At 40.3% G+C, this 26,611-nt stretch overlaps 1 protein-coding gene across 7 annotated transcripts; it reads right to left on the bottom strand.

Annotated features, from left to right (window-relative positions):
- Positions 1-315: 315 nt before the first annotated feature.
- ZBTB43 (zinc finger and BTB domain containing 43) lies at positions 316-26,269 on the bottom strand. 7 transcript variants are annotated; one of them, XM_081803610.1, is made up of 3 exons: positions 26,147-26,254; positions 22,239-22,361; positions 316-5,744 (listed from the first exon to the last, which is right to left on the bottom strand). In XM_081803610.1, the coding sequence occupies exon 3, from the start codon at positions 5,719-5,721 to the stop codon at positions 4,318-4,320; it is 1,404 nt and encodes a 467-aa protein (XP_081659736.1). In that variant the 5' UTR covers positions 5,722-5,744; positions 22,239-22,361; positions 26,147-26,254; the 3' UTR covers positions 316-4,317. The 7 variants fall into 7 exon arrangements, with proteins under 7 accessions (XP_081659736.1, XP_081659738.1, XP_081659737.1 ...); XM_081803612.1 differs by lacking the exon at positions 26,147-26,254 and adding an exon at positions 25,748-26,115; XM_081803611.1 differs by lacking the exon at positions 26,147-26,254 and adding an exon at positions 25,846-26,115.
- Positions 26,270-26,611: the final 342 nt, after the last annotated feature.

Here is a 26,611-nt window from a genome sequence, read left to right as displayed (position 1 = left end):
TGGACCCTGACCAGAAGACCAGATAGATCTGCAGAGGCCAACCTCCAGAGCGAAGTACAGACTAAGGAGGGGATCTGTAGGAGCCAATAGAGTATCTAGCACACCTAGGTACCTGATAGAGCTGCTGGGAGGTTAAAATGAGATAATCATCATAAATGCCTGACGCAGCAAATGCTCACTCACTACCAATTTGGTCAGACTATCCATTTGGCATTTACTTATCAAAAGGCCACAACCTAAGTTTTATTCTCAGGGGGCAAAAGCCAGGATGAAAACAAAGACATGTGGTCATATAACCAGAGTGAAAAACAAAACTTTTACAAAGTTGACGGATAACATTTATTAAAACATGTCATACAAAAGGGCATGGTCTCTTCTATAAGAAGAAAATATTAAACAGTAACATTCAATTAAGTAAAACCATGCTGTACACTGAAGACAGCAATATATAAAGACAAAACTATTCAACTTTTGCAACACAGGCATAACATTTCACAAAATATCAATAAGATATGCACCTAATGATAATCTGTTTATCATCAAATGGTTTTGTGGTCTAAGAGTCACCTGACTTGCATAAATAAAGTAATTTTCTGGAAGAAACATTGGGAACCTCATAAAAGGAAAGAAGGCAGCAGCAACTGACATAATAGGACACAGGCTTCAAGCAACACTAAAAAAAAAAAAAAAAAAAAAAGTCACATTTGCAAAACGTGTTCCAGCATCTTCCCATTGGGCACTATCAGTAGAAATTTGAAATAAGAAACATGTACCTTTAAATATATAAGTAGCAAAGAAAAAAACCCAAACAAACAAACCCTGGTTTTACTCAACAAAGTTAGCGACCCATGAAAGCAATTAAATCACAAAATTAGTGTGGCACAGATGGAGGTTTGGGGAAGGGCGTAAATATGCTGCTTGGTTTCCAGCATTCCTAAATGAGACCTTTACAAAGACAAACTCCTGGATTTGGTGTGATGAAGCCCTCCCCACCCTCATGCAGGGGGCTGCAGCAAATCCCCCTCCCCAGGACAAACACAACTGAGCTGCTTCTGCTCTGCCCCCATGTCACTTAGGCAGCAGTTTGGGGATGCACGTGCCTCTGCAGGAAAGGGTCACTGAGACCAAGCAGCTCTCCCAAACAGCTAGAAGCTAGCGCCGGGTCAGTTTGGTTCAGCAAACGGCCACTAGAATGGAGAAGACCCTTTTGGGTAGACTCTTTGAAAGCCGTGGCCTACAGAAGGGATTAGAGGAAGGTGAGATCTAGAAATCAGAATCAATAGGCTGGGGCCCGGAAGCGCCTGAGGGTAACCCTCAACACGTGAGGAAAGGCTACCGCAGTCCTTCCCTAGATGGTGATCCCTACTTGACCAAGTGGATTGTTGTAATGTGTAGATCTAAAATTAAAGGCATGGTATAAATACTAATATTAAATACCACTGATGGTGCCTTGAAGCCCTTTCCCACTGGGACTGGAGAAGAACCACAGTTAAGACTCAAAGTAGGGGACAAATACCTTGGTTGTGGGCCATTAACACGATCCCTGAAAGACTGTTTGGAAAATGTTACCCACAACTATCCAAACTCATTTGGAAGGATAAAGATTTTCTAAAGCTGTACTGAGGCTACAGAGAGAGACTATCCAACCCAGAGTGGGCAGGAGAGAAAAGGTAGTAATCCAGTACAATCTCCTAATCCTAAAAAGCAAAGTTTATAAAAATTCACTTTCACTATCCAAACTAAGGCAATCTCTGTCCCCCACTTCTCTGAACATGGCCAGCATTTCAGATGCCCAACCACCTCGCAGGGTCTAACTGACCCGATTAGCAACCCGAATTTTAAAGGAAACCCCAACTACTATAAACAACTTAAAACAGCAGATGTGAGGAACTTACACTTTTAAATTCTATACTTAGCTTCTTAGGATTTCGATAAAAGACACCTTTCTTCACAACACATGAGGTAAGTCCCAGCACAACTGACTACTTCCCAAATTGCCACCCAGGGCTGCCCACCACTCCTGGCTGAGCAAGAGTTCTTCAACATTACTCATAACAAAGGTGCTGTCCTAATTTCAGCATAACTGAAGAACCGTGATTTTTCTAGAGTATTTTGATTTTACTTCTCAGACTCTTCTCCCAAAATGTCCCAATGCTCATTTGAATATAATCTTTAATGGGAAACCCACATCAAACCTTCCAAATCCTTAGAAAATGATATGCTAACACCATGGGAGAGGGTGATCAGCTTTTGGCAGAACAAAATGGCTTCACTGCCTTGGCACTGAAATCAGTAGGAATAAAAAAACAATTTCTTCTCACACATAATGGCTAGGATCATCCCTAAAAACCATTGGCTTCTAACATGAAAAAACAAAAGAGAAGGAGCAATTGAGCTCTGCTTGCACAGTCACCTCTATACACATCTGTCAGGTATGCAGAGAAAGGACTGTTAACTGGTGAAATTTTGACACAAAGAGGGTATTAATGTGGCAAACAACCAAGAGGTAATATCTAGTTTCTAGGTTAAAAAAATCAATATATATATATATATTTATAATAAAGTTTTAAATACAAAGTGCTTTTTATATATCGAGAATGATACAGTGTTAATGAATAGATCCCTGTTTTGTAATGTAGACTGCAAGAGTTAACTGGTAAATAAGTACTTTCTTTCCCCTTTCCAGACAACGTTCAACAAGTAGATGCCTTTGTGGTTGGAGCTTGAGGACCAGAGGCCATTGCCAGCAATGTCTATCACACTGGAGCAAAGCCCAACTTTTGAAACAAAATTTCACCTCAAATCCAGGAAAAGTTATTTTTTATTTTAAGGAAAAAAGTTTCCACTTGGAAGTAAAAGACCAGTAATTTGTGGAAAAGCTGACATAAGAGTAGCACCCTGTCCTACCCTGGTGAGAACTTCAGGTACCTGACGCAGCTTGAAAGCATCCCGAATAGAGGCTTCCTTTTTAACCTAAAACATCTGCCCGAGCTGCAGAAAAGGTCGAAAAGAACAGCTGCTTTTCTTGCTGGTTTCTGGTGCGTACAGCTACGTGGACTTGTAAATTTATGCAGCTTTACCTAGAATTTGGGAGCATGAAATCTGTAGACTACTTTCTAAAATTAGGATTCCTTCTTTCCCCCTTTGAAAACACATTCCAGCACTCCTAAAGAACTGGCAGCATTAGCTCAGCGTGCCCCGCTAAGACTACCTCCCCCACCAGTGTATTTTCAAGACTCCTTTTGCTTGGGCAGTTGTTTTCTTCTGCCGCTCAAAATTCTGCTACTCAGCAACTCTCACTGACAGTTGGGAGTGTCACTGTATTCCCTCCATAAACTTCCGTGCACAGGTAACTCTCAGCCATGACTTCTGGCTCGTTCCCACTAACTGTGCTCACTGACTGACCTCATGAAGCATCATGATCTGAGAGAGAAACGGCTGCAGCAGCCAATGGTACCATGGCCAGAGTCAAAGCAGGCTAGACGCCTACTAGCCACAGAGCAGATCCCACTGTGTGGATGCTATAATTAAACAGGATTTGGGACAGCAAACCAATTAGAAATACCTATCTCTGGCACCCTAGAGAATTACAATTAGATGCAACTGTCCAAACTAAATGTTAGTACTAAAATACAAAACTTTGCCTTATCAAGAGTCTGAAACACATCGTGACAGTGGCGTCTTAACAGAAATTGAAGCTTGTACCGTAAGTTATTTGTTTTATACTTAGAACATCACCCTCTTAGCATCTCCATAGTTTTTAGTTAAAATACCCTTTAGAGAAAATAAAACCAGAGAGCTCTGTTAATCACTTTCGCATCCTAGGAATCACATTATTTGTAGCTTTTACATTAAGTAGCATTTCATTCAGTGAGGCAGCTACCAAAACAAATCCACATTACCTAAGTTATCTATGGTGAGAGCTAAATAAAATCCCAACATGACCTTGTAACGAGTGATCAAAATTTGCTGCCACCTGAAACAGAACTGGTAGGTTGGAGTCCAGTTCCAAGCGCAGGTGTCTCGATCACCAAGTCCACCTGCCTCCATCACAACAACGGGCCTGAAGTTTTACCTCGCCAGCTGGGAGGTGGGTTAACTTCTCCCCATTACCCACTCCAGGCCTGGACAGGAACATACAAATTTGAGGAATTAGATTTTTAAATTGGCCTACTTAGAGCTGGTCTTTCAGAAATATCTTCCATTTTTTTTTAAGCTTCTCTCATAATAGCAAGTAGCACGCATCATCTGTGCCCAGATTTGCATAATTACCATAGTTTATTTTTGTGCCTGCCACTCAAGGGCCAGATCCTATTTTTAGTTAGCCTCAGTCGTATTCTGCTCAGCCTTTGCAGCTTCGTAGGACTTGGTACAAGAAGTCACATGCCTGTGGAAACTGTCCCTCCACATAAATCTCTTTGCACAGATATTACACTCATACGGCTTTATGCCTGTATGAATTTTCATGTGGCCCACGAGATGATGCTTCATTTTGAATTTCTTACCACAGACACCACAGCCATAAGGCCGAAGACCGAGGTGCATGCTCATGTGTCGATCTCTCTGACTCTTGTGAGTGAAACTTTTCCCACACTGACAAGGATACAGCTTGTCAGTGGCTGAGAATCCTAAATGGGAAGCTTCTTCTTTAATCCCTGTTACCATTTCAATATTCTCACTGTAGCCTGATGCTAGGGCAGCCTCCTGTCTGTGCCCAATTAGATTCCCATCTGACCTCTCTCCAGAAAACTCTTCCATGGAAGAGCCATAGAAATCCACCTGCTCATCATAATTGCTTTCATCAGCCTGTTCATCAAACTCTGCTTCCACTTTTTTTTCCCCGACATGAAAGTCTTCCTCTACTCCTGAAGGCTGGACCGAGTGCTCTGTCTGCATGGTATTGATGGATTCAGTGACCTGGTGCTCATCATAGGGTGCGTGCACATCCATGCCCTCACATGCCTGTTCAAAGCGCTCAGGCTTCACGTGGATCCAGCGTTTGTGAGCCATTATGCTGGGCTTGCTGTACATGGGCCGGGTGTAGTGGAACTCGGCACTGTCGCTGGCCCCTTCCTCCCCATCCTGGCTCGCCATTTCCGTGCTCAGCCGGTCATGCTCTGTGGACGAGTTACTGGGAAGGTATTCGTGCTCAGTGAGCTGAGATGACAGCTCGTCTTTGGTGCTCTCCTCTTCATTCTCTCCATCCCTCAGTTCTTGGGCTTTGGGGAAATCAGCATGGCCCCCAGAGCCCAGCTCAAAGCTCTCTACCAGGCCATTGTAACTACTGCTGCTTGGAGACTGGTGGTCACTGCCATGATTTAGCTTCTGACAAAGGACTGTAGGGTTTCCCTCTAAAACCTCAGTGCATTTGTCTACCACATGCCACATCTGGAGGAAGCTTGCTGCTGTTAAGTAACTAACAATTTCTGGAGCAGGCATGACTAGACGTCCTGTGTAACTAGATAAGAGAATGTTCTCAAATACCCTTGGGTTCATCACATCAGGTAAAACAATCCTCCTGCTGTTTTTCAGGAGTACCTGGTCACAAAAGTAGGGTGAACTGGCAGCAAGAACAGCTTTATGTGCCCGGAAAATGTGGCCTTGGACAACAATGGAGACATCACATAATTGTCCTTGCTGGCGCTGCTGGTTCAGTTTCTGCAGAATGGTGCTGGAAAAATCAGGAAATTCTACTCGAAAAGAGTTTGTTCCAGGCTCCATTTCATCACAAATCTTGTTCAGTGCTACAAGAGAAAGAAAAATTAGTCCTAATTCCAGCCCAAAGAGAAACTTACAGATCACTAAGAAAACTGAGACAAGTTCCATAGTTCCATCAAGTCCCCTTGCCTGTGGGCACTAGTGGGCGGAGCATTCATCCCCCAGAGCAAGGCTTGCAGGTGTGAGTATGCCAGAAACAGGAACCACACACCACTCTTCATGGTATTAACTCTTGATTTTGCCTGTCTGTGAATGAGAGAATAGAATCCACAGAGATGTGATCTGTAAGCTTTATGAATCTCCTAAATAAAACAAAGTAAATATTTCTAGTCCAAACAAACACAGTACCTATCCAAATGACAGCATTTTTTTTTTTTTTTTAAGATTTTATTTATTTATTTGACAGAGAGAGAGACACAGCGAGAGAGGGAACACAAGCAGGGGGAGTGGGAGAGGGAGAAGCAGGCTTCCCGCGGAGCAGGAAGCCCGATGCGGGGCTCGGTCCCAGGACCGGGAATCATGACCTGAGCCGAAGGCAGACGCTCAACGACTGAGCCACCCAGGCGTCCCAAATGACAGCATTTTTAAGAGACCTCAGATTCGATCCACATTTGCCAAGTTAGGGTGAGAAAGTGAGGATGGAATTGTGAGAAGGAAAAACTATGCAAAGGTTCTGAGACAAGAATGAACTCAGCAACTGTAAGGAACTGCAAGACCATTAGGCTATACACCAGCCTGGGAGTGAGGGACAATGGGGCTGAAGTGGCCAGAACAATCCTGCCTTTGGTCCTTCAGCACCACAGGGGCAAACTCACCGAAGCCCCAAACAACGTGAGTTTCTCTGGTGGCCATCAGAATTTTAGCCCTGTAGGAGCTTCTGATATGAAGCAGAATTAAATGGGAAGACAAGGTATTCCTTCTATCTGATGGTCTCCAAGTTGTTTATAGACCAAAGAGCATAGTAAATATTGTCCCTGTTACTAAATGAACTCAATCCAAAGATAAAGCTATAACAAAGAATAAAGGATTGCCTGCGTTGTTACTGTAAATATATTTTGTGGGGTAGTCAAGCATTAGAGAAAATTTCAAACAGCAACAATTAACAAGATAAACTCCGTTAGAGATCCTGCTCATACCCCATAATTCCATAGTAAATTAAAATAAACCAGTAAACCCAAGAGATTTATTGGCGCTGTCACCTGGCTCTAATACTATATCCAAACATTGTTAAATGCCAGATTTTCGGGGCGCCTGGGTGGCTCAGTCATTAAGCGTCTGCCTTCAGCTCAGGTCATGATCCCAAGGTCCTGGGATCGAGCCCCACATCGGGCTCCCTGCTCAGCAGGAAACCTGCTTCTCCCTCACCCACTCCCCCTGCTTGTGTTCCTTCTCTCGCTGTGTCTCTCTCTGTCAAATAAATAAATAAAATCTTTTAAAAAAGAAAAAAAGGTGTACAGTCCCTCCTATATAGTAATTACTCTAGACACATTAGTTTCTTTTCTTGGTCTTTCTCCCTATCTCTCAAAGATGACTTTCAATCTTTGGGTTTGTTTGTTTTTTTTAAATCTCATACTTAGAAAATCTGGCATTTTTTTTTTAAGATTTTATTAAAGAAATAAATAATTTATTTGACAGAGAGACAGTGAGAGAGGGAACACAAGCAGGGGGAGTGGGAGAGGGAGAAGCAGGCTTCCTGCTGAGCAGGGAGCCTGATGTGGGGCTCGATCCCAGGACGTTGGGATCATGACCTGAGCTGAAGGCAGACGCTTAATGACTGAGCCACCCAGGCGCCCCGAAAATCTGGGGTTTTAAGGCATATATTTTTTTAAGATTTTATTTATTTGACAGAGAGAGACACACAGCAAGAAAGGGAACACAAGCAGGGGGAGTGGGAGAGGGAGAAGCAGGCTTCCTGCTGAGCAGGGAGCCCGATGTGGGGCTCAATCCCAGGACCTTGGGATCATGACCTGAGCTGAAGGCAAACGCTTAATGACTGAGGCATCCAGGCGTCCCTGAACACCTTGTTTTCACTTAATCTTTATAATGACTCTGCAAATGTGAAGACTGATATTATCAGGTTTGCTATTTCAAGTAACTTTCCCAAGGTTAAAATAAGAGCTAATTTTTATTAAATTGGGATTTGATTCTAGGTCTCTATGACTTCAAAGCCTATGCTATCTTTCCTATAACATCATTCTGCCTCTTCTAGGAAGATGCCAAAATACCAGGTTATTCATTAATAAATTTTGGAGGTAAGATAAGTGTTTTTAGAAAAAGCATTAATTTATGGCTATACCTCTTAAAACATTTCATGATAATTTAAAACAAAAATAGACTAGGAAATAAACTATTCAGGTATTTGCAATTTCAAAACGAGAAGTTTAGTAGTATATAAACATAAGACTTAGAAGTATGGAAATTCTGAGAACTATATCTGGGTAAATAGATTCTCTACTAGATCACATCACTGTAGAATTTGGGTTTTAGCTATTTGAAAAAAAAGGGGGGAATAATACACATGTAAAGGCATTTAAAGAAAGTTGTTTAAAAAAAAAAACACAAAATTCTTCACCATTTATTCCTATTCCCCCTCCCAAAGAAAATCACCATTAACAAACTCACATTTTTTTTTTTTTTAAGATTTTATTTATTTCTGTGACAGAGAGACACAGCCAAAGAGGGAACACAAGCAGGGCGAGTGGGAGAGGGAGAAGCAGGCTTCCCGCGGAGCGGGGAGCCAGCCTGACGTGGGGCTCGATCCCAGGACCCTGGGATCATGACCTGAGCCGAAGGCAGATGCTTAACGACTGAGCCACCCAGGCGCCCCAACAAACTCATATATTTCTAGAAACTTCTATGTGCATATATCAGAATAAATCATATATAGCCTTAAAAATCCTTACCCAAATGGGTTCATTACCTACATTTTTAAAAATTATTATTATGTTATGTTAATCACCATACATTGCATCATTCGTTTTTGATGTAGTGTTCCATGATTCATTGTTTGAGCATAACACCCAGTGCTCCATGCAGAACGTGCCCTTTTTAATACCCATCACCAGGCTAACCCATCCCCTACCCCCCTCCCCTCTAGAACCCTCAGGTTGTTTCTCAGAGTCCAGTCTCTCATGGTTAGTCTCCCCCTCCGATTCCCCCCCTTCATTCTTCCCCTCCTGCTATCTTCTTCTTCTTCTTTTTTTAACATATAATGTATTATTTGTTTCAGACATTACTTACATTTTATTCTGAATTTAGCTTTTGTCACTTAATAGATCTTGTAGAACTTCTGACATCGTATAGACTGATTGTGTCCCCCCAAATTCATGTTGAAACCTATTCCCTCGGGGTGCCTGGGTGGCTCAGTCATTAAGCATCTGCCTTTGGCTCAGGTCATGATCCCAGGGTCCTGGGATAGAGCCCTGCAGCGGGCTCCCTGCTCAGTGGGGAGCCTGCTTCTCCCTCCCCAACTCCCCCTGCTTGTGTTCCCTCTCTCGCTGTGTCTCTGTCAAATAAATAAAATCTTAAAAAAAACACAAAACAACCTATTCCCTCAATGTGATAGTATTTGGAGGAGGGTTTTTAGGTGGTGATGAGGTCACAAGGGCAGAGTCCTTATAAAAGAGACACTAGGGGCGCCTGGCTGGCTCAGTTGGTACAGTATGTGACTCAATCTCAGGGTTGAGTTGAGTTCGAGCCCCACATTGAGCATAGAGTTTACTTAATAAAAAAAATTAGAAAATTAAAAGAGACACAGAGACTACTTTGCCTTTTTGGCCATGTAAAGACACATGGAAAAGACAAGCTATCTATGAATGAGGGAGTGGGTCCTCCCTAGACACAGAATCTACAAGCGCTTTGACCTTGGACTTCTTAGCCTCCAGAACTCTGAGAAATAAATTTCTGTTGTTTATAAGCCACCCAGTCTATGGTATTTTGTTATAGTAGCCCAAATGGACTAATGTATCACATTAGCACAGAAAGAGCTAATTCAGTTCTGTTTAATGACTATATACCTCCTGCTATATGGACATATCTTAATTTAAGCAGCTCTATTCTTATAGAATTTCAAATGTCTGGGCTTTTGAAATTATGAGCAATGCTACTATAATATACACAATATAATTATACACCTACGCATAACTATCCTGGCATATCTTTGGAAATATCTATAAGGTAATCTCTACCAATGGAACTGCTGGGTCAAAGGGCTGTGCATTTGACATTCTGATGTGTATTACACCAAGGTACTTTCCAGAAAGGTTGCACCAAGACACACTCCTACCAACAATAAACAACAGTGTCTACTCCTCCACACTCTTAACAACACCAGACATTATCAAACCAGAAAGAAAAAGTTTGCAAATCTCCTAAATTAATAATCCATGATTCATTGTGGTTTTGATCAACATTTCTTTAATTATGAATGAGAATGATATTCTTTATTCATGTTTACTGTCATTTATTTTTCCTATAAATTATCAGTCATATTCTTTGCTCAAATAAATTGGGCAATTCATCTTACTGATTTGTAGTTTTTTTAATAAATGCAGGAAATTAACTTTGAAATGTATACAAATTACCCAATCTTTGCTTTTATGGCTCCAGGGTTTTGTATTACACATAGAAAGGCATTCCCAACTCCAAGATTATTTTTAAAAAGTAAAAAGAATTAGTTTTTTCCTCCTGGTATTATTTTTTTAAAAAGCATTTAAATGTTTAATACACAAAGAGTTTGTTTTGGCATAAGGAGTAATGGTGGGATCCAGCCCTTTTCCCTCCAAAATGTCTAGCCTATTTTTCCAACACTGTTACTGAATACTAATCTTTTCCTCAAAATTTCAAGTATCTTTTATGGAATCTTAAGTGACTGAGAACAAGACTTTTAAATACAGTTCTACGAAAATCAATGTCATAAGTGGTATAGAGGAAATGGTGGAATAGGAAGCTCTAGGGATCAGTCCCTCCACCAAAACAACCAGTAAACTGTTGAATAATCAGAATCAACTATTTCAGAACTCTGGAATCTGATCAGACGCTTGTAGCAACCAAGACAATGCCAGCTGAAGAGAGAGGCTGTTGGTCCTCACTAAGAGCTATATGCATAAACCAACTATAATCCCCATTCCTTACCCCCGCACCACCCTGTGGGATAGTGGCCCACATTCCTAAAGTGGCTGGCTCATGCCAGGGAGGACAACAAGGATTACGTCCTTCAAAAGCTGGGGGGTTTGCATTCTGGCCAGTATAGTGGATCCACATAGCTTTGTTTTGGCCTGCTCAAGCTGCAGTGGCTTCCCCAGCGGCATTGATCATTTTTTTTTTTTTGATCATAAGATTTCAAAAAGATAAACACACTCCCCTGCCCATCCACCCCCAGGACCTGGGTCAAAGTATTTAAGGAAATCTGTCATGTCACAGGTTGACCACATAATGAAACTTCAGTGACTAAAAGCAACAAGGTGATATAAACTTTGTAAAATTGTTTGGAAAAATTGTCATGCAAACAGACAACTGCAGCCCTCAACAAGTAACAAAAGAAATCCCATAGGATGGGAAGAATCTGATTTCAAGAGTTACCATACTAGAATACATAAAATGTTCAAGCTCTCAACCAAAAACTATAAAAAGTATACAAAGAAAAAGGAAAATAGGTGCATTCACAAGAAAAAGAATCCATACATTGGAATTACTAGCCAAAATTGTTAAAAACATCTGCCTTGTATATGCTCAAATTGCTTAAAAAAAAAAAAAAAAAGACAAACCCAAAAAACCCACTATGGGCAAACTAAAGGAAATCAGGAGAAAAATGTCAATAAGGAGACAGAAATTATAAAAAGGAACCAAACAGAAATTCTGGAGCCAAGAAGAATAATAGCTGTGTTGTGGGCTGCGTTGTATCCCTTCAAAATTCATGTTGAAGCCCCAACTCTCCAAGTACCCTAGAATGTGACTGTTTTGGGATTGTAAGGCCTTTAAAGAGGCAATTAAAATAGGGTTGTTAGGGTGGGCCCTCATCCAATCTGGCTAGTATTCTTTTAAGAAATGAAATTTGGACACACAGAGAAACATGTGAGGTGTGCACAATGTGAAGATACAGTGAAAAGGTGGCCATCTGCAAGCTGAGAAGAAAGGCCTCAGGAGAAACCAAATCTACCAACACCATGATCCTGGTCTTTTTGCCTCTGGAATTGTGAAAAAACAAATTCCTGTTATTTAAGCCATCTAGTCTGTGGTGTTTTGTTTGAAAGACATAGGAAACAAATACAAGTTGAAATAAAAAATCCACAAGAGGTGTTCAATGGCAAATTTAAATAGGCAAAAGAAAAAAAATCAGCAAACTCAAGGACAAAGCAATTGCAATTATCCAGTCGGAGGGATAGAAAGAAAAATGAAGAGGAATGAGCACAATCTGAGGTACGTGTGGGACACCATCAAATGTACCAACATGCACAGCATGTGGGTCTCCAAAGAAAGAAAAGGTAGAAATAGTATTAAAAGAAATATTGGTAGCAAACTTCCCAAATTTGATAAAAGACAAACCCATACATCCAAGAAGCTCAAAAAACTCCAAGCAGGGAAAATTAAAGAGAGCCACATTAGACACACTAGAAGTTAAATAGCAGAAAGTCAAAGACAAGGGAGTTGAGAGCAGCAAGAAAGAAGTGCCTCATCACATAAAAAAGGATCTTTAATAAGATTCACAGCTAATTTTTCATCAAAGACCGTCGCGGCCAGAAGGCAGTGGTATGACATTTAAAGTGCTAGAAGAAAAAACTGTCAACTGATAATTCTCTATCTGGCAAAACTATCCTTTCTTGAATAAAGGAGAAATTAAGACATTCCCAGATAAACAAAAGCTAAGGGCATTCATTACCATTAGACCTCCTCTACCAGAAATGGTAAAAAGGGGTCCTTCAGGCTGAGATAAAAGAATACGAGGTAATAATTCCAAGGCATATGAAGGATTAAAGACCACTGATAAAGGTTAACAACATAAACATAAAAGCTGTTACCATTCTTTTGACTTATAACTCCTTTTTTCCTGTATGCTTTAAAAAGCAAATGCATAAAACAATAAATCTTATAAGTCTATGTCAATAGACAAGGTCTGAAGATGTAATCCATGACAATAACAACATGAAGGGGGAGGGATGGATTATGTAAGGAGCAGAGTGTTTGTGTACTACTGAAACTAAGTTTGGGGGTGCCAGGGTGGCTCAGTTGGTTAAGCGTCCAACTTTGATCTCGGCTCAGGTCATGATCTTGGGGTCCTGAGATGGAGCCCCAAGTGGGGCGTGCTTAAGATTCTCTCTCTCCCTCTCCACACCTCCCTATCCCCACTCAAGGGCACAACTGTGTTCTCTTAAAAAAAAAAAAAAAAAAAAGAACTAAGTTTGAATTAGTCAAACTATGTTGTTGCTAAAGTTTAAGACGTTAATTGTAAACCTCAATGTAATCACTAAGAAAACAATATACATGAAAAGGAAAGAAGAAAATCAAAATGGTATACCAAAAGAAGAGTAAATAAATGTTATTTTATTTTATTTTTAACTGTTTTTAAAAGGTAGTAGTAGAGGAACTGTGGAAGAAAAAACATACAAGATATACAGAAAACAGCTAAATGGTAGAAGTAAATCCTTCCTTACCAGTATTTAAATGTAAATGGATTAAACTCTCCAAATAAAAGGTGGAGATTGGCAGATGGTTTATTAAAAAACATGATTTATTTATATCCTGTCTATAAGAGACAAGTAAAATGAGAGAAAAGATATTCCATGCAAAGAGCTAGAGTGACTATATTATTATCAGACAAAATAGACTTTAAGTCAAAAGGTTACAAGAACAAAGGACATTATATATTGATTAAAGGTTCAATCTAACAAGATGATGTAACAACCATAAACATATATGCACCTAACAAGAGAATATATATGGAACAAAATATATGAAGCAAAAATGGACAAAGTTGAAGAGAGAAATAGGCCAATCTACAACAACAGGTAGTGACTCCAATTCCTCACTTTCAGTAATGGATAGAAAAAACCCACCCTTATAGGATCTATAAGGAAATAGAGGACTTAAACAACATTACAACAAATCAATGACACCTAAAAGACAGAACACAGAATATAAAAAGTAATAAGCCTCTTATACATGTTACAATATAAACACTGAAAACATTATGCTAAATCATGCTAAATGTTAACTTAAAGAAGCCAGACCAACAGGACACGTGTTGTATAATTCCACTTATGTGAAATATCTAGAATAGACAAATTCAGAGACAAAAAAGTAGATTAGAGATTGTCATGGGCTCAGGGGAATTAGGAATGGGAGTTACCGGGCACCTACGTGGCTCAGTCGTTAAGCGTCTGCCTTCAGCTCAGGTCATGATCCCAGGGTCCTGGGATCGAGCCCCACATCAGGCTCCCTGCTCCGCGGGAAGCCTGCTTCTCCCTCTCCCACTCCCCCTGCTTGTGTTCTCTCTCTCGCTGTGTCTCTCTCTGTCAAATAAATAAATCAAATCTTAAAAAAAATAAAAAATAAAAATAAAATACAAGTATCTGACCTCTGCCCTTAACTTTGGGTGAGTGTGGTATTTCTACATATTCTTGAACCTCTCCTTCCAGTTCTCCTGCTATATAAGCCAATTTATAAGCTCACAAGCAGTTGTGATCTATATTAATAGTACAGCTGCTGTTTCAATTGTTTAAAAAACTTTCACAGAAGTAATTAACTCACTAAAATAAACACATAAATAAGTAAACCAACATAAAATACTATATATGCAAAGTACTGTGGGGGAATTTCTAAAATGATCAAGGAATCTCACTGTCCAGAGTTTATAATCTGGTAGGGAAGATAAAAAAAAAAAACCCCAAACATGCATACAACTCTGTTATTCAAGGCAAAGCATGATAAAAGCACCACAAGAGAATTATAAACTCAAGAGAAATTCAGGAGGGGACCTGGTATATCCTACAGTCATATATCTTTTCAGTAAGAGGGAAGACTTGAGAGCAGTATTTAATTCTTCCCATTTACCATATCCTAACCAAAATAATCTAGGAAAAATGAAAAAAATTGGCCTTAGTCCTCGAAACTAGGGACCAGAGTTATCCGGTTAAACTTTAATTAAGGACAGAGTGGAGATGGGGTCAGACTGAAAAGAGACATTACCCCTGCAACTCCACCTACTAACCCCAGTAGCAGCAATCCTGAGAGAAAAACACTAATGCCTGTTCATTTGGAAGGGTCCATCCGTGGCTAAAATCCCAGAGTGGACTATGGGACAGGTCCTGTAGATTAGCAACATTCGTTGCTGGCTGCACTGGAATACCAGAGGTTGCATAGTGCCTCAGCAGAAATTTTTTAAAAACATGACATGAGAGGGTGGGGCTCAGTAGTAGCCCCAGGAAGGACGCAGAGACATTTGCTAGCTGGGCCAAAGAGACTAAAGTAGGTCCCTGGTATCACAATTTCACTAACACTTGGGGAGCCTGGGTGGCTCAGTCGGTTGAGCGTCTGCCTCCAGCTCAGGTCATGATCTCAGAGTCCTGGGAGCCCCGCGTCTGGCTCTCTGCTCAGTGGGGAGTCTGCTTCTCCCTCTCATTCTCCCTCTGTGTGAGCACGCTCTCTCTCCCAAATAAATAAAACCTTAAAAAACAAACAATTTCAATAACACAGAAGAAAGTGCACAGAGCTCAAGCTCTCCTAAGAGTATCTAAGACCTAGCCTCTGGCCCCAGCCATTCATTCAAGTTAACCCCTGGTGTCAGGATGGTTCAGCCTGTCCTCCAGCTAAAGAACTAAGAGCTGATTCTAACAGCATTCAGGTACATGGTAAAAAAAAAAAAAAAAAAAAACCCAAACGACCCACTCACAAAGGGGGAAATTTTTCAGACCCAAGCAGAATGTTTCCCTCTAAAGAATTAAAAACCTGGTTAGTTTTATTCTGTAAGTACATGGGGTCTGTAAATACATTCTACAGTAACAAAAATGAAGAAAATAGTAAGGGGTTTTTTTTTGTTTTTTTTTTTTAAGTAAGCTCTGTGCCCAATGCGGGGCTTGAACTTCAGATCCCAATATCAAGAGTCACAGGCCCTACTGATTGAGCCAACCAGGTGCCCCTAAAGAGCACAGCTTAGGCATTATTTTTATTTTATTTATTTTATTTTAATTTTTAGTAGGCTCCATGCCCAGTGTGAAGCCCAACATGGGGCTTGAATTCACGACCCTGAGATCAAGACCTGAGCTGAGACCAAGAATCAGACGCTTAAATGACTGAACCACCGAGGTGCCCCTCTAGATAGCATTTTAATTTTTTTAATTTTTATTATTTTTAAAGATTTTATTTATTTATTTGACAGAGAGAGAGCGAGAGCGTGTGCACAAGCCAGGGGAGAGGCTGAGGGAGAAGCAGACTCCCCCTGAGCAGGGAGCCTGATGCGGGGCTTGATCCCAGGACCCTGGGATCATGACCTGAGCGCAAGGCAGATACTTAACCGAATGAACCACCCAGGAGTCCCTAGATAGCACTTTTAAAATGATGTTTCCACAAACTTATGAAAACATGGTCTTTATGAAAAACGAGCGGATGACTTAAAGATGTAGAGAAATAACAGAGCAGAAATTTAAACAGGCAATCAGGAGCAGAACTGCAACAGCAGAAAAGGAATCAGTGATGTGGAAGGCACTCTGGGGGAACTTCTATCAGAATGCAGGAGGAGGATAAAAATATGAAAACAGCAAGAGAGAAGAGAATAGAACAGGAGAACAGGGAATAGAGATCCAAAGTACGGCTAGTTAGTGTACTAGAGCAGAATTGAATGGAGTAGAAGGAGCAATCAAATAAAATATTTAATAGAAAATTTCTGAGTGAAAAATCCTAAGTATTCAGAAGTCTTGTCTCAGTAGTGGGGGCAAATTAGCTCTAAACAAAATACAGCTCTGGTCCTGTTAAACAGATCTCAAAAACAAGCCTCAAAAGGATCAAACTAGGGGTGCCTGGGTGGCTCAGTCATTAAGCATCTGCCTTCGGCTCAGGTCATGATCCCAGGGTCCTGGGATCGAGCCCCGCATCGGGCTCCCTGCTCGGCGGGAAGCCTGCTTCTCCCTCTCCCACTCCCCCCGCTCGTGTTCCCTCTCTCGCTGTGTCTCTCTCTGTCAAATAAATAAATAAAAAATCTTAAAAAAAAAAAAAAAAAAGGATCAAACTATTTAGAATATTTACATAGTACAAAAATATTCAGAGCCCAGGAAAGTAAAATCCATGCCTGGCATCCAATGACAAATCACCAGGCATGCAAAGAAGCAGGAAAATATAACTCATAATAAAGAAAGAAAAAATCTGATCAACAGAAACAAACCCAGAAATGACAAATTTATGTAACTGGTAGAAAATTCTGTATTCCATATGTTTATGAAAATAGAGGAAAATTAAGCATAGTAGGTAAACAGGGAAGCTATAAAAAAAGACCCAAATAGAATTTCTACAGATTAAACACAAATAAGCAAACACTGAGGAATAACAACACTGCAGAAAACAGATAAGTGAACCTGAAAACACAGCAATAGAAACAACCTAAAATAAAACAGGGAGGGGAAAAAAAGGGACCAAAAAAAAAAAAAAAAAGGAGAGGGGAAGGGGAAACAAAGTATCAGTGAGCCCTGAGACAATTTCAAGGCACCTAATTGGAGTCCCTGAAGGAGAGGAGGTGGAGGGTCTAAAAACTGAAATCTGAAGAAATAGTCAAAAATCATTCCAAATTTCATGAAAACAATAAACCCACACACCCAAGAACCTCAACAAATTCCAAGCACAAGAAGCATAAAGAAAATGTCACCAAGCCATACCATAATCAAATCACTTCAAACCAGTAATAAGAAAACTCTTAAAAGCAGCCAGAGGAAAAAAGAGCCATTTTGTACAGAGAACCACAGATAAAAAGGCTGCAAACTTTCTGTCAGAAACAATGTCAGTCAGGAGACAGTAGACAATGCAAGACAGGTGCCTTCAAAGTACTCAAAGAAAAAACCTGTCGACCTATATTCTATACCCAATCAAAATAGCTTTCAAAATAAAGGCAAAATACTTGTTCAGATACAGAAACAATAACAGAATTCATCACCAAGAAGGTCAAAAGTCAAAAGAATGGGTATATGAAAACAACAGTAAACAAGGCAACATTATTAATATCAAAGTAAGATTCGATGTAAATAGCATCAAATGGGACAAAAGCTTATTGTTCTTATTTTTTTTACAAGTTTATTGTTAGTCAATGAATACCATTAATTCACAGTGAGAGTTATCTCTCAAACTATGTGTAAATGTAATATAGTCAGGAAACAAGAGTGACAGAAACATAATTGTAGTAAGAAATATAAATTTTCCTTTTTTAATCCTTAAACCAGGTAGGCAAAAGATAATTGGGATGTAGAAACTTAGATTGGTATCACTGGTAATGCTAATTTAAATGAAACATACAACCTCTACAGTCTACAAATAACACATCTTTTATTAGGTTTTTATAGGACATTAAAAAAAAGTGGGCACAGAGAGCATCAGTTATCCCCAAAGCAGAAATGCACACACAGAGCACATTGATTACATGTGATTACACAATGTAATAAGTCCAGATATATTAAAGAATAAATCTTAAAAACCCCACCCAATAATTAAACAAAATTCTTAATTCTAAAACAATGAAGAAATTAAAACTGGCATGTCAAATTCACAAAATTAGGAATAAGAAATGGAATATAACGACATATAGAAACTTTAAGACAGAAGACAATTAGCCAATTCCACATTAAGAAATTTTAAAATCTCATGGATAAAAAGTTTTATAGAAAAATATAAATTATCAGATTCGACCTGAGAAGAAAAAAAAAATCTAAACAGATAACTGTGGAGAAATTACCAAACAGTTCAAATGATTTCCAAAAGCACACCAGGCCTAGAATAATTTATGGGAAAATTCTATAAAGCAAATTAATTCTTATGCTGTATAAACTGTTACAGAGGAATAAGAGGAGCAAGGGAATAATGGTGGGAGAAAACTTACTAATTACTTTTATTTAAACCCTGGTATCAAAATTAGACATGAAAAAACTGTAAGCCCACCTCACTTATTAACATAGAAAGAAAAATTATAAATCGCATGGCATTCTGGTTTGTTTTCTTTAATCTCTTGTGGGTCAAGTGCACTCTGAGTATGGCACATTGAAGAAACTGAGTTATTGCTCCCATCCCACTGAGGGTAAGGTCCTCACCTATGGTAAAACTACCACCCGAAAGCCAGCTCACAAGCTCTCTCTTTCACTCAAGATCACTCCTGTGCTTTCTTCTACAAGTGACAGGGTGTGGTGAGAGATAAACCTGGACAGGATTGCTGGGACTACCCTGCTAAAGGCTCAATCTGAACTTTAAATGTGGGCACTGCAGGCAGCACTGGAAACTTCTCAGTGATATGCTGTGAAATATGTTCAGGAAAGATAATCTGCTGATGCACTTAAAAGCAGGAGTAAGTGTGAAGTACAGGTTTAATTGTAAGATTTCAGCAGGGGTGCCTGGGTGGCTCAGTTGGTTAAGTGTCTGCCTTGGGCTCAGGTCATAATCCCATAGTCCAGGGCAGGGAGCCTGCTTCTCCCTTTGCCCCTCACCCAGCTCTTGCCCTCTCTCTCAAATAAATAATAAAATCTTAAAAAAAAAAAGATTTCAGCAAATATAATCAAGGTTTGAGGCAATGAAAGTAACAGTGAGTATGGAAAAGGTAGAACTGGTAGGACTAATTGAATTGGTAAGCAGGAACATGCAAGGTAATGCAAGGCACAAATAATACCATCAAGGGAGTGAAAAGGTAACCTCCAACATGGGAGAAAATATATGCAAATCACGTAAATGTTAAGTGACCTATATCCAGAATATATTTAAAAAACTCTTAAAATTTAGTAGCAGACAACTGAAAAATGGGCAAAGAATTTGAATAGACATTTCTCTAAAGAAGATATACAAATGAGCACACAAAAAATGCTCAAAAATCATTATTCACTAGGGAAATGCAAATTCAAACCACAATGAGATATTGCCCATTCAGATGGCTATGATAAATAAAACAGACAAAAACAAGTATTGATATAGATGTGGAAGGATCCATTATACATTGCTAGTGGGAATATAAAATGATGTGGCGACTTTGGAAAACAGTTTAGCAGTCCCTCAAAGAGTTAAACATACAGCTACCATGTAACTCAACAATTCTACTCATAGATATATTCCCAAGAGCATTGAGAACATATGATATTCACAAAAATTTACACAGGAATATCCACAACAGCATTATCCATCATGGCCAAAAGTGGAAACAACCCAAAGGTCCTCATCTGATGACTGAATAAACAGAAGGTGGTATATCCATACAATGAAATATTATTCTTTATTCTTAAACTTTCTGTCAGAAACAATGTCAGTCAGGAGACAGTAGACAATGCAAGACAGGTGTCTTCAAAGTACTCAAAGAAAAAACCTGTCAACCTATATTCTATACCTGGATTTTTATTGCAATCTTTTGGCAATAAAAAAGAATGAAGTGCTGATAGATGTGATAACATGGCTGAACCTTGAAAACATTATACTAAGTGAAAGAAGTTAGATACAAAAGGCCACATCTTGTATGATTCCATTTATAAGAAATGTCCAGAATAGAAACACTTATAGACAAAAAGTAAATCAGTGGCTGCCAGAAACTATGGGAAAAGGAAACGGGAGTGACTGACTGCTAACTGGGGTTTTGTTTTTTTTTTTGGTAGTGGGGGGAATGAAAATCCTCAAATTAGATTGTGGTGATGGGTATACAACCCACTGAATACACTAAAAAACTTTTAATTGCACGTGAATTATATCTTAATAAAGTGGTTTAAAAAATAAAGTGATGTGAAGTAAACTAGTTACCTATACTGACTACCAAGTTTCCAAACTGGGTAACTAGGAAAATGTTGTAATTAGTAGAGATAATAACAGCATCTACTATTTATTAAATGTGTGCATTGTTCCAAAATCTGTACAAAAGCACTCTATGTATTTTATCTCATTAGTCCTCAAAATAAACCACTGGATAGGTATTTTTCATTCCTATTGTATAGAATAGGAAACAAAGAGGCTAAACTACTTGCTTAAGGTCATATAACTACTGGGTGGTGCAGTTGGAATTCAAATTCAAAACACTTGCTCAGGCCCAATACAGCCTGATGTTGGTATGGAAGGTAAAGGTGAATACTATTTTCAGAAATAAACAATTGAAATAATCTATAATATACAACACATTCCTAAACTCCAGAGCAAATTATTTACCATCCTCAGACTTAATGAGGTACTAGCAATTTTATCTTGCACATAGTTAAGAAAAAAACAAAAAACAAAAACAAAACCAAACCAACCCAACAGTAACAGTTCTAAAACATGCACACCTATCCCCACTCATTCCCTCCATAGTTCATGGAGGCTCCTTGGCTTTTTTTTTTTTTTAAGATTTTATTTATTTATTTGACAGAGAGAGAGACAGTGAGAGAGAGAACACAAGCAGGGAGAGTGGGAGAGGGAAAAGCAGGCCTCCCGTGGAGCAGGGAACCCGATGCAGGGCTCGATCCCAGGACCCTGGGATCATGACCTGAGCCGAAGGCAGATGTTAATGACTGAGCCACCCAGGCGCCCCGGCTCTTTGGCTTTTTTAAAAGCAGGGAAAAACAGGGAAATATTGAAGAATCACCAAGCTCTAGATGACCTTCAAGGTCTCTTCCAACTTTGATGAATTTAACAGTAGCCTGTATTTATTATACAGCTAAAGAACAGTATGTCAAGTTTTACACATTATTTAAACACAATTACATGTCTGAAAAACACAGATAGCAATATAATAGGGAAGCAGACCCATCAGTCTTGAAGCCCTCCAGAGATTTCTTAATCAGAACAGAGGGTAATTTGCATGCTTACTGTAGGGAGCACATTTAAACACAGTAAATACCACTTTAGTAAATCTAAAGACTGGCACAAATGTACAAAAATACCAATACCCCATGCCTACCAAAATTCTTTATATTCGTCAAATGCTTTACAGTTCACAAAGCAGACTATGGAAACCTGGGTCTTGCAATACCCCTGAATCCTCATACTCATTTTAAAGATGAGTAAACTGAAGCTCAGGAAGGTTAAAAGACCTGCCCAATGTCATATATCTCAGAAGTGGTAGGTCAGGATTCAAATCAGTTTAATTTAACTCTTATTTTTCTAAGTTAAAAAAAAAGTCACTTGGCAGAGAAATTTCTCTGAAGTTACATGCTGTAAGGGTATGATATAAAGCAGTGATTGGTCTTAAAATACGCAAGAGCGCCTCCCCAGAAGAGAAGTAAAAGAAACTGTGGTCTAGAGCAATTAAATACAACATCATTATTTTTGCTGAAAAAGAAACCATTTTAGTAAACAATTTAAAAAACTGTCTTTTTAGTAAGTTCATAGCTTACCTAATGCAAAGCTGTATTCCTGGGAAAAAGCCCGTTATGCCATGGCCATCACAAAGCAGTATGGATGAATGAGGAAGAGAAACCCATTCTCAGTTTTGTTTCAAATTAAAATCTCACTGACTTCTGAAAGAAAAAATCATGTTGAAAATGTAAAAGAGATGCTGGTGACATTTACCGTGTCCATGCGCCTTGCTAATAAATACCACAGGTGTGTGAGCACCAGAAAGAAAACTAATCAACACTAGTATTTTTGGTTATATTAACTTCTATTCTGTACCTTCTTTGTTTCTGTGTTGTATTTTTAATTTAATTTATTTTTTTAAGGTTTTTATTTATTTGATGGAGAGAGAGAGCACAAGCAGGAGGAGAAGCAGGCAGAGGGTGAGGGAGAAGCAGGCTCCCTGCTGAGCAAGGAGCCTGATGTGGGACTCGATCCCAGCACCCTGGGACCATGACCGGAACCAAAGGCAGACGCCTAACCTACTGAGCCATCCAGGCGCCCTCTGTATTGTATTTTTTAAATAGACTTTCAATTTTGAAATAATTTTAGATTTACAGAAAAGTTACAAAAAATGCCAAGAGTTCTGTACACCCCTCAACCCCTCGCCCAGTTTTGGTAACATCTTATAATACCATGGCACATTGGTTAAAAATAGAAAACCAACACTGATAAATGTCTATGTACCTTTACAGAATTAAAATATCCTTTGGAAAAGTGTTTTCAGCCTCCAGACCACTGCCAATCAGCACTTCTACAGGTTTTAAGTGGAAGACTTTAGCCAAAGAACTCAGTAAAACCTATTTTATCATTTTTTTAAAAATGAGCTAGCTACTTGAAGAGGTCTGATTCTTGTCTCCCTTTAATTTTAAGCCACTGCTGAATGTTTTACTTAAAACTTCAGGGCAAACATTCCATTGTGGTAAACTCTGAGATTCAAAAGAGAAGGTATTGTTCTAACCACTAACTCCCCACTTACCAGTGATCCTGCCATTACATTACAATATAGCCAAGGAAATGGTTTTAAATGCACGCTCATACTCATTAGCATTCGGGGTAAGAAGCTCAAATCAAGAAAAAAGCAAAAGGCAGAAAACAGCACTAAGTTTCAGGAAAATGATTAGCTACAAACCGACAAAATAAAGTTTTTGTCCTAAACATGTTACAAATAAGACAAAAATCTTTCTATTTCAACTGTAAATATAAATAAGGTAAAAAGGAAAAGTTCATGAAAATGATAGAGTACATTCAACTGATTTTAAGAGGCATATTTCAAAATTTCTGCAATCAGGATGTGATGGCCAAGTGGAAATTTTAATGCTTGTCACTGCCTGAGACAATGATAGAGCATTCCTGAGAGCCTCATCAGTGTTTCTGAAGGCACAAAGGAGGACATTGTGGAAAAGTATGGACCCAACTCTGAACTGAAAAGTATTCAAAAGAGTAGGAATGTTAAAAGTTTAACAAACACTTTAACCAATTTATTTCACTTCTTTTTCTTTTTATTTAGGCTTTAGAATGATGTCATTTAAAAATATCTAAATAAGTCTAAATAAGTCTTCTCAATAAGAACTTTTATAAGCCTAAGGCATCTGTGTGGCTTGGTTAAGTGGCTGCCTTCGGCTCAGGTCATGATCTCAGGGTGGGGGGATCAAGCCCCACATCAGGCTTCCTGTTCAGCCAGGAGCCTGCTTCTCCCTCTTCCTCTGCCCCTCCCCCTGCTTGTGCTCTCTCACTCTCTCTCTCAAATAAATAAAATCTTTAAAAAAAATTTTTTTAGAAGCCTAAATGATTAAAAAAGCACGTCATAGCTTAATTGGCAGTGTTTTCTCCTCCTTTGGTAGTAGAGAAAACAATCGATGGTATCTTAAGATTCCATACAGTAGTAATTCAGCTGCTATATCCCGCAAGAAAGCTTGATAAACTACCATACCCGCAACCTGATAGCTTAAATAAGAGAACATAATACAAAAGCCTCCTCCATCAGAAAACACACAGGAAATGACACATAATTTTGCATTATCATAATAACAGGGTTATTTTTCCAACCCTAAGAGTTTTCTTCATGTAAAAAGCAAAATTTCCTCAAATTTCCCATGGGTATGCAGATTTCTGCACCGAATCCAAGGAACATAGAGGGAGAAGAGCCAGGGCAGGAATCTGCCACAAGTAGAAAACTTGAGGGAAGATTTTAGCCAATTTTTTTTAACCAAACTCCTTTTCTAAGGATATTAGCTGTGATGAGAGCAGGCATCAACAAATGTAGGCTCAACTAAATGTTCTAAGATCCACAAAATAAATTTTTAAAATCACATTTTCAAAGATCTGGTTAGTTCCAAGCTTCTCCAATGAGCAGGGTTTTTTTCCCTGTACTGTGGTAAAATATACTTAACATAAAATTTACCATTTCAAAGTGTACAATTAGTGGCATTAAGCACATTCACAACGTTGTGCAACCATCACCACTATCATTTCCAGAACTTTTTCATCATCCCAAACTAAAACTCTGTATCCGTTAAACAATAACGCTCCATCCCCTCCTGTGAAGATAGTTTACCAGCCCCTGGTAAACTATATTCTACTTTCTGTCTCTATGAATTTGCCTATTTTACATACCTCACATAAGTGAACTCATCCGATATTTGTTCTTATGTGTCTGGCTTATTTCTCCAGTGAGTACTTTAGTAAAGCAAAGAATGAAATCCCAAATTATTAGGTTTCTTAATAATTTAACTGCACATACTGACACAATCTCTGAACTAAGCATACAGCTTTCCCAGAAATCCTGCTGTTCCATGAGCCCCAAGGGGCAGAGACTCTCAGACTGACCCTTCCTTTGCCTGTAGACAGGCCTAGTTAAGCAGCTAGAACTCAAAGAGAGTTTGGCTCCTGAGAGCCCTGGAGGCCATCCTGGAGTAAGTGGATGGAGGCTTAAAGTGGAGTGCAGTCTTAAAAACCATGGGTAAGAAAAGGCAAGGATTTATCAAGCTACTTTGGCCCTGAGATGGTCTCCGGTTTGCCTGCCAGGAGGAGCTCCTGCACCCGGACACTTATGTTGGGCGACACCTGTCAGAGTTGAGGCTAGACTGCAGTGTAGTCACTGAGAATGTCACCAGTGCAGGAAGCTTCACGGGGTCATGAGTCACTTTGCATGGCTCAGAGGTCCGGGCAAGCCTGCCCTGCCCCGCCCAGACAAACCCAGTTAGGAGAGGTACAAACAAGAGAGAAAGACACAAAACTGGCAGAAACACAGATGGCCAAAGAGCAGGGCTGACACGCAGGCCATGAATGAGAGTAAAGATTGAGAGGGAAACACAGGGTTAAGAAACACAAGCAAAGTTGAGACAGAAATAAAAAGAGTCCAGATAGAGATGGGCTCAAGAGAGATAAACTGGAGAGAAATACAAAGTTGACAGGGGCAGAGTTGAGAGGCAGAAAGGGCAGGTGACAACAGGTGACAGAGACCGCAACAGAAATGAAACACTACTTAGAAGTAAACAGAGGCAGATACCAGCAAAGTCCGGGTGCAGCCCTTCTCCTGGCCTTGGCTCGAACCCGAGGCCGCCACGCCGCACCCACACTGCGCCCCCGAAAGGCCGGCGGACGTACCGGGGCGGGATCTCTAAGCGCTCTGGCCCGCCGAGGTCCGCCGCCGCGGGGTGACCTTGGGCGAGACTCTGCCTCGGGGGCCTTGGTGTCGCGGTCCGCGTACCGGGCTGGCTGGAGACCGCAGGAGTCGGACCAGGGTGCCGGGACTCCAACCGCCAGAGCATGGCTTAAGCATCCCGGTCTGCGGAATGGGCCTGCCGGGCCGGCGCCGCGCGCGCGCCAGGACCTGCAGAGAAACCCTTAAACCTCTCCGGCTTCCCTCCCTGCCCTCTCGCTACCTGTTGTCCCGACTCCGCCGTACCTGCTAAGGGCTCCGCGCTCACATAACCCGCCCGCCGGACACTTTCCACCACCGGCGTCAGGCCCGTTGAAGCCGTCGCCGCCGCGACCGCCTCAGCCTGCGCCTCCCGCCCCCGGAAACGCTTCCCGGTTCCGCCCCCGAAACTGCCAGTGCTTCCGGGGGTGCGTCAGAGCGAAAGCGGTGTGCGCATGCGGGACTCGCTTTCGGGGCGGGGCGTCAGGAGAGCGCGCCGTTGCCGCCGGCTACTGCTTAGTGTAACCTGGCGCCGGTCGATCGGCTTTGGGGACTACGAGTGAGGACGCTGCTGGGAGTGAGGGAGCTGATACCAAGTCCTAACCCCTTTCAAACTTTATCTTTCTCATGCTGCCCAGCAGAGATCGTGTCAGATCCATTTTTGCCTCCACGGTGCCTTTCGCACGTAGTGGATGCTCAGTGTACAACGAAAGGAACAGTTCCCTCTGTGTG

Source organism: Leptonychotes weddellii, chromosome 14 (genome assembly GCF_054177405.1).
Source record: "Leptonychotes weddellii isolate Sample4059 chromosome 14, ASM5417740v2, whole genome shotgun sequence".
NCBI lineage: Eukaryota > Metazoa > Chordata > Mammalia > Carnivora > Phocidae > Leptonychotes > Leptonychotes weddellii.
This window is presented reverse-complemented; position numbering and strand designations above follow the sequence as displayed.

Bases quoted from the DNA above. Each gene is read 5' to 3' on its own strand.
- ZBTB43 (XM_081803616.1), bottom strand. From the start codon at position 5,721: ATGGAGCCTGGAACAAACTCTTTTCGAGTAGAATTTCCTGATTTTTCC.